This window comes from Caenorhabditis briggsae, assembly GCF_000004555.2.
Source record: "Caenorhabditis briggsae complete genome, chrIII, whole genome shotgun sequence".
In the NCBI taxonomy this organism is placed as follows: domain Eukaryota; kingdom Metazoa; phylum Nematoda; class Chromadorea; order Rhabditida; family Rhabditidae; genus Caenorhabditis; species Caenorhabditis briggsae.
Window position 1 is genome coordinate 13,933,107 of NC_013490.2, and position 8,763 is coordinate 13,941,869.

At 35.3% G+C, this 8,763-nt stretch overlaps 1 protein-coding gene across 1 annotated transcript; it reads left to right on the plus strand.

Moving 5' to 3' along the window:
* Positions 1–7,443: 7,443 nt before the first annotated feature.
* On the plus strand, positions 7,444–8,763 carry CBG26099 (the record flags this gene model as incomplete). The annotated part of the gene is made up of 2 exons (XM_045244641.1): positions 7,444–7,612; positions 8,570–8,763. The coding sequence occupies 2 exons, from the start codon at positions 7,444–7,446 to the stop codon at positions 8,761–8,763; spliced, it is 363 nt and encodes a 120-aa protein (XP_045100571.1).

Sequence of the window (8,763 nt, forward strand, 5' to 3'; positions counted from 1 at the left end):
GCTTAAAACTTCCGACACATTTGACGACAGATTTTTTATGACCCCGTGCTGCGAAGAGGATCAGGTGGGAAAGGAAATTTGGAGAAGAAGAAGACGTGAGAAAGAGAACAATCAGAAAATTCTCAATGATAGGTCAAAAAAAGTGTTTGGAGAAGATGGACCGGAAACGAACTAAAAAGGACTAAAAACGGACCAAAAACGGACCAAAAACGGACTAAAACGGACTAAAAACGGACTAAAAACGGACTAAAATCGGACTAAAAACGGACTAAAAACTGACTAAAAACTGACTAAAAACTGACCAATGACGGACCAAAGCCTTTTTTGGTCCGTTTTTGAAATAAAAGTTATGTTTAAAGGCGCATAAAACTTAACCTATTTTGTACAATAAAAGCGAAAATAAACAAAATTTTGAGATAATTTTTAGAGAAAATCCTGGAAATTTCAGTTTTTCGAAAATTTAGATATTCTTAGAGGTAGAAAAATGTTTAAACATCATCTAGAACTTTTTGGAACCCCTAAATCTTGCTTTACACAAAAGCAAAAAAAGTTTGACGCCGGGTGGAATCGAACCCTGGTGTTGAGATTCCCGAATTTTCATGCTCAAAAATCCACTAGGCCATCTGACCGACTTTTTGGAAAATCTCTATTTTCATTCGTTTCTCAAAGGTTATGTAGGTTTTCGAGGCTTTTAGAGCTATAAATGACTCAAAACAAACCACAAGAAGATGTTTTGACCCATTTTTGACCTAAAAATTATGTTTAAAGGAGCATAAAACCAATTTTCTTGAAAAAGCGGAAATGAAAAAGGATACACAAACGAGAGAGAAGAAACTTTCAAAAAGAAGGGGGCGGAGCCTCCTCATAGATTTCCTTAGACGGGGATGAATCGGGAGAGGGGTTTTATGTGCTCACGGAGCACACAGGAAGAGTGTCCGTTGAGCACGCACAATAAACATACACACTTTTGTAGGGGGTCAGGAGAGGGGTGAAAAGCTTCTTCTTATTTGTACACACTATCATTTTTTGTACTGTTTTCTATTAGTTTTTTCAAGTGCTCCTGGTCACTTTTGTACTTGAGAGGGATAGGGGAGGAGAATGGTCAGAAATGAGCTGAAAACGGATCAGAAACGGGCCAAGGGCAGACCAATATATTCAGCCTGTTTTGAACTGATTTCGACCTATTTTTGGTACTTTTTTGGTCTGTTGATACTTACTAAAAACGAGTTTTAAAAAACGGGCCGTAAACTTTTTGAAACGGACCAAAAGCAGACCAACGACGGGCCAAAATAGTTTATGATCTGGACCAGGTTTAGATGTTTTCAGCCTGTTCTTGGCCCGCCTTATATTCGTTTTTGGCTCAAAAATCGAAAAGTTGAATCAATTTATGTTTCAAGGCGCATAGAATTCTCTATTGGACTTTGAAACCATTTTTTTGAATCAAAAACATTGATGCTAAACTACGGTAGATCAAAAAATGTTTGCAGCAGACAACGACCTAAATAGGACAAAATCGGGATAAAAATATACAACAAACGGCTTGAAACGGACCAAAAACGGACCAACGACAGACCAAAGAGGTGTAGGCTGGACCAGGTTCAGCTGTTTTCAGCTTATTTACAACCGTTTTCGACCCAAAAGTGCCTGAATTTGTAACAATTTTTGTTCGAAGGCGCATAGTTTTACTAGCATGACACAGTCCATTTTTGATACACTTTGAACACGTTCGAGATCCGTTTTCAACCCAAAACTCTCAAATTTGAAACAATTTATGTTTAGAGGCACATAGCTTTACTAGCATGGCCCAGCCCATTTTTGACCCGTTCTTGATCCGTTCTAGATCCGTTGTAGGCTCAAAAGTATCAAATTTGAAACAATTCATGTTTAAAGGTGCATAGCATCTTTCGTTGAACTTTGTACACCAGTCTTACTACGTAGCTAATTTTTCAAGGTCATTTTCTTTCGAGAAACCTCTAAAGGTCAGTCACAAAATGGTCTGGCCATATGGTTAGACCTAATTTGATAAGAAAAAAAAACCGGTTTTTTACGGAGGATGTACGTTCTTTCTGATATTCAACAGTTGGATTTTAATTCAATTAATTGGGAACAAGGTAATTGGTTTAATTAGTGAAAATTAAATTAAATGAGACAAGTTTTTAAAAATTCCGTCTTTTGGGATAAGACTTCAGAGCTTAGGGTAAGCTTTGATCTCTTAATTGAGCTTGGAACAAATATTTTTGTATTCTCCCCCGCGCGCGCGCTTAGAGAATCAGTAGATCAAAAACATTATCACATGAAAAGTGGAAAAAGCTCTAGACGGTTCCAAAGGAATCTCAAAAATGAGAAAAATTACTATTATTGGATACAATTATGTACTAGAGGGGTCAGTGAGAATTTGTTTGGTGTAAATATTGACTTTTCGGGAGAAAAAGAGAGTAGGAGGTGGTTTTTTTTGGAATTGGAATAGGAATATAGATAGTCACGAGGGCTTTTAGTAGAACCAGTAGGAGGATTTTTGGGATTTTTGGGACGTTTTGTTCCAAAAGTCCCAAACATCAAACTTTCTAATTTTCATTATTCAGTTAAGCATAACCTTTAAAGAATTTGAGCCTACTTTTTGCAAATTCAGAGTCTTTATCTATAATTTAAAGCAAGTTACGCTTCTAGAGAGACGCAGACAACGAGAGTTCTCTCGCTTCTCTGCGTCTCACGCGCAAACTTTAAAGGCGCATATCTCGAGAACCCTTAGAGCTATCAAACAACTATAAACTACGAATTTGTGTAAAATTTTATGCTTTGCTGAGTCGTTTGCAGCAGTAACCAATAATTTTAAAGGCGCATATCTCAAAAACTAAGCTAGCTATGAGAGAATCCGAAGTTGGCCCGTTTTTGGTCCGTTCTAACTCGTTTTCGTCCTTTATTGCCGGGAATTCGGTATTTTCAAAAATCCAAAAAAATTTTAAAAAATTTAAAAAATTCCGAAACGCTTGTGGGTCAAAAAAAAAATCAAAAAACGGACCAAAAACGGGTTGAAAATAGTTGAAAACATGCTGAAAACAGCTAAACCTGGTTTAGACGATAACTTCTTTTGGTCCACCGTTGGCCCGTTTTTGGTCCGTTCTAACCCGTTTTGAATTTTTTGGCCCTTGGTAAGTTTTCAGTCTTTTTCGTTTGTTTTAGGCACATTTTGGGCCCGTTTTTAGTCAGTTTGTAGTCCCCATGAGAGTAAAAATTTAAAAAAAAAACAAAATTGCGAGTTGCTCTCTGTTTGTCGGTTTGTCTGGATGTCCGCATGAAATACAAAAATATCGTATTTTGGTGGCCCAAAATATCCGAAAGTATAAAAAAAACTTCGACGTCTGAACTCTTATCATCAAATCATTACTCATCTGATCTCCCAAGAACACACAATCGTCATCAACCCCCCTCGTTTCCCTTTTTCCGATTTTCTTCGTTTGATTTCGATTCATTTTGATCTTCAAGAAGAAGAAGACGTGTCTCTATTTTTTATCAGCAGCCTAGTGATAAGGCGCCTGTTTTGCAAAAAAAGTTCAAATCTGCTACTGTGTTTGAGTAGTCGTCAATGTTTACTTTGTTCGTTTCGAAAGCTCAAAAGTGCACAAGTACACTTTCGGGGGGCAGAGAAATTGTCTGAAACTTTCAGAATACAAATCCTAGCCCAATTATGCGCCTTTAAGGCTACCATTCCACAAATTCAGACATTTATTGAACAAAAACGGACCAAAAGCAGACCATGAACGGATCAAAAACGGTTCGAAACAGGATGAAAACAGCTACCATTCGCTGGCCCATAAGTCGGCTCAAAATTGGAATTTTAAATCGAATCAAAAAGTAAAATATAGAACTCAACAAGATCTATAAAATGATATACAAATAGATTAAGTTTAAAAAGCCAGGTTGATTCAAATGAAGCCCTAAAACAACCTCTCAAAATCGACATCGAATGTTTCTATGAACGGACCAACGGCGGACCAACAACAGACCAAAAGTTTGTAGGCTGAACCAGAACCGTTTCTGACCCGCTTTTGGTCCGTTTTAGACTCAGAAGCTTCCTGGAATACGCCTGTCAAGTTCATAACTTTAGTTTTTTAATTAAGTTCAAGTTTCCAAGATTTAGCCCAATAGCTCGATTGTACTTTGACACTTTTTGAGGTTCCTACGTGCCAAGAAAAAAGAATTGGCTGACAACCTTGAAAAGAATCAGATGTTGAAGGATTTCTGATGGAAAAGGTCAAAACGGTTTTCAAATTTGATAAGAAACGGGTTTTGAATAAAAATTGGACGTTTATTCGATTGGTGGTCTGATGAAGGTTTCGGGAGAGAGACTAAACTTTAGGAGGAAATATTTTGAAGGGATTTAAAGGAACATGAGAAAAACAATCTTGGAATTCTATTGCTACTAAGCTGCACTGTCATCTTCGGCTGCCGATCAATTGCTACGGGAGAAAGTTGGACTCAAAATTTCAGATTTTAATAAAGTTCGAAATCAAAGCATGCAATTGGAAATGGACCGGAACAGTACCTAAAATGACAGAACCAAAGAACCGAAAACATATCAAAAACAAGGATAAACTGGTTAAAAAAATACCAAAATCTGGCCAAAGATAAACTGAAACGGACCAAAAACGGGCCACCGACGGGCCAAAAGAAGTTATGGTCTGAACCTGGTTTAGCAGTTTCTAGACTGTTCTAAACCGTTTCTGGTCCGTTTTCAGTCCGTTTTTAATCCACAAGTGCGTTTGCTTAAAAACGGACTATAACATACCAAAATGACAAAAAACAGACAACAAACGGTTTAAAACGGACCAACGACGGGCCAATAAAAGTTGTGGTCCGACCGTTTTCAGCCTGTTTTCAGCCGGTTTTGACCCGTTTTTGGTTTGGTTCTGGTCCGTTTTTAGGCTTGTTGGATTTCCAGTTTTTTCCAATTCCTCTGAATTCTTGAACTCTGGTAGTACTACGTCTTCTTTATCACGTGTTACCAAAAATACGAAAAGTGATGTATGTACAGAAAAAAGAGAAACATTGCAAGGTCAAAACTTTTCTAGGGGCCAGAATTGCAGAATACGAAAAAAAATAAAATTTTGATTACTTTTCAATGCTCAAGACCTTATGTTTTATACTGTAGCTTCTTCCTGTTATTCATTAAAAATAGTTTAAACAAAAAAGTTGAATTTGTTTTATTTTGGCTACCAATGACGTTCGGAGACCATCCGGGTGTGGGTTCAAAGTGATGATACAATGATATCAAACAAAAATGTTTGTTTTCACTGTCACTAATCTTTTATCCTCTATCTTCTCTCTAGAAGTTCTTTTTATCTCTCTCTCTCTCTCTCTCTCTCTTCCTGTGGGAGACTATTGATAGTGAGGGGGATGTAAACTGATGGTATCATGTTTGTTAAAGTGAATCTGATAAAAATTTCAAAAACTACAAAAATGTTGTTTCGGACGAACAGCGGAAGTGATGAGGTCACCTGATCTGTCTGTGGATCTGTATGTCTGAATGTCTTTCATAAGATTTAGAAATAGACCAAAACATGCCATCAAAAGTAGTAAGTAGTTGATAACGGGTTGAAAAAGACCCAAATCCGACCAAAAAGGATTAAAACGGGCCAAAAATGGACCAACGACGGACCAAATGAAATTATCGTCTGAATCAAGTTGTACGGTTTTTGATCTGTTTCAGGTGCGTTTTCAACCCAAAATGCAGGAAATTCTTCTTTAAATTCAATTATTTTTCGAAACATTTTCTGAAAGTAATGAAAAATGCTTTAACTACCCAAAATCTTTTTTTTTTTTGTGATTCCCTAGTATTTTCCTCTTCACCTTGCAACATTCATGTCAACATATCATTCAAACATTTGGTTTGTTGTCCCTAATCACTTTTCTAATACCTTAAAATGTGAAAAAGAGGCGGAGTTTCTCAGGAGAAGTGATTAACATGTCCCGGTGCAATAAGGTTCAAAAACCTAGTTTAAATTGGTTTAAAAAAGCAAAAATTCCGGCCAAAATAGGCTAAAACGGGTCAACGACGGACCAAGAAAAGTTATGACCTGAGCTAGGTTTAGCTGTTTTCAGTCTGTTTTTTTTTGCCGTTTTTGTTTTTTGAATTTACTAGAAACGTGCTTAGAATTGCAAGAAAAACTGAAATTCTACTAAAATACAGCAAATAATTGATGACGGGATGAAAAAGACTAAAAATGGGTAAGAACGGACCAAAAACGGGCCAACACAAGTTATGGTCGGGACTAGGTTTTGGCGTTTTCAGTCTGTTTTGAATCGTCTTTGACCCGTTTTTTGGTCTGTTTCAAATGTAAAAAAATTTCATTGAATTAAAAATCATAATTACATCCAATTAAATTCCCAATAAACTCATTTTTCAAATCCTAATTATTTTCCAATTTTAGGTCATCTGAAATTAAGTTCGAAATTTGATGTGGTTTTTTTTTCTATAGTTAATTTGCAGTTGTATTTTTATCAAAAAATCATAATTACAAAAATTGAATTTAAAAAAAAAACTAAGCTCCATCCCTTCTGCAAAGCCGCCGCACAGTTCAGTCGAAGTTTTCAGATGTCAACATTGAGCCGACATATCTCATTTCCTGTGAAAGATATCAAAAAGTTGTCAACTATCAAAATGTTTATCATATTATCAGTAAAATTTTGTTAGTTAACCATTTTTTAATATCTCGTATAGGAACCGAGATAAATAGGCTCAAAGATAACGGGTTCTTCTATGGGAATCAGTGTTCGCGAACGAAGCAGGTTTATCTCGGTTCCTCTGGAAGATATCAAAAAGTAGTCAACTAGTAAAATGTTTATCATATTATCAGTAATATTTTATCAGTTGATTACTTTTTGATATCTCGTATAGGAACCGAGATAAATGAGCTCAAAATTAGAGGACCTTTCTATGAGAAGCCGAGTTTTCAACCGAATTTAAGCTTAATGTATCTCGATTCCTATGAAAGATATCAAAAATCTGTCAACTAATAAAATGTTTATCATATTATCAGTAATATTTTATTAGTTGATAAGTTTTTGATATCTTTTACAGTAGCCGAGATATATGGGCTCAAAGTTAGTGGGTCATTCTACTTTTTTTCCAGTTTTTTTTCAGCCATAAGAAGATTAAAAACTGATTCATTTGTGATTGATTTAAATAAACGAATAAAATCATAAAATGTTGAAAATCTAACCGGTTTGGCTCTCTCCCACACACAGTTCATTCGTACTGTGTCGGTCGCTCTCGAACGGAAGGAAAAAATGAAAAATGGAAATAGTATGGGAAATCGAGAGACGCAGAGAAACCAGTATTTAATTTGCAAATAAGGGGGCACAAAAAACTGACACATAAACCAACTGACGACCCCCTCTCTCTCTCATCGTTTTTGATTTTTGAAAAAACATTATAAACGAAAAATGAGGAAATTTTTCATGATTTTGGAAAATCTAACTACAGTAATCCTGATACTGTACACTGGAGAAGCCTACGGTCAATTGGTCCCCTTTGAAGATTTTAGATGTGGTTCTGGAAGTTTGTCCACTTCAATTTCCTATACTTCCTCGTATTTTTGTGATCAAATTCAGTGTAAGTTGATTTTTTTGAGAATCTGAAAATCTGAAATTCCAGAATATTTGTTTTAAATTCAAAAAATTTTCAATTCCCGCCAAACCTCTGAAATTGAAAACACTGAAAAATTTGCGATTTTTTGCGATTTTTCGAGAAAAAAAAACTTTGATTTTTTGCAAAATTTCTAGACCTTTTTAGGTTTTTCAGCTATTTTTGAAGATTCTTTTTCCATTTTTTCGGTTTTTTTTGTCTGAAATTCGACTACTGTAGATTACTGTAGACACAATCACCTCAAAATGCACACAAAAAAGCTACAAAAGGAAATATGTTATATACAGTAATCTACAGTAATCTTCGCGAACACCATACTGTCAATTTTCAGACAAAAAATTCGGAAAAATCGAAAAAGCGCCGTTGAAAATGGCTGAAAAACCTAAAAAGGTCTAAAAACTTTGCGGAAAATCGAAGAAAAAATCAATTTATTTCAAATTTTTTCAAAAAAAAATTTTTTTTAATTTTTCGAAAATTTTTTTAATTCCCGCCAACCCATCAGGCGCATGGAAAATAACGCAAAAATTCAAAAAAAAATCGGAATCAGAAATTTGAAAATTTCAGAAAAATTTTTTTTTCAGATTTTTGATTTTCAAAAAAAAAATTCGAAAATTCGAAAACTTTCGAATTCCCGCCAATCCATTTTACCAATTTTTGCTACAGTAATCCAATGAAACCCAGATATACGAAAAAAATTCAAAATTTCCGAAATTAAAGATCCCAAAATATTTTTCCGAAAATTTTTTTTTTCAAAATTTCGAAAATTTTTAAAATTCCCGCCAAACCCGCCCTACTCATTTTTCCTACAGTAACCCAATGAAACTCAAATATACTAAAAAATTCTGAAATTAAAGATCCCGAAAAAATTTCCCAAAACTTTTTTTTTCAAAAATTCAAATTCCCGCCAACCTATCATTCTTACAGTAAACCAATGTTGTATGTACCATGATCTGTGCTACGCGGGCTGCACTCTACCCCAAATGGAGTGCGATAATCAATTCTGTGAATGCTTATCAACAATTATCTCAAATCCTTTTTGTATGTCAATTGTCTACCCATCCCATTGTAATTTTGTTCGCCTTTTCGGCAATTTGTTCATTTGTCCAATGATGGGCTAA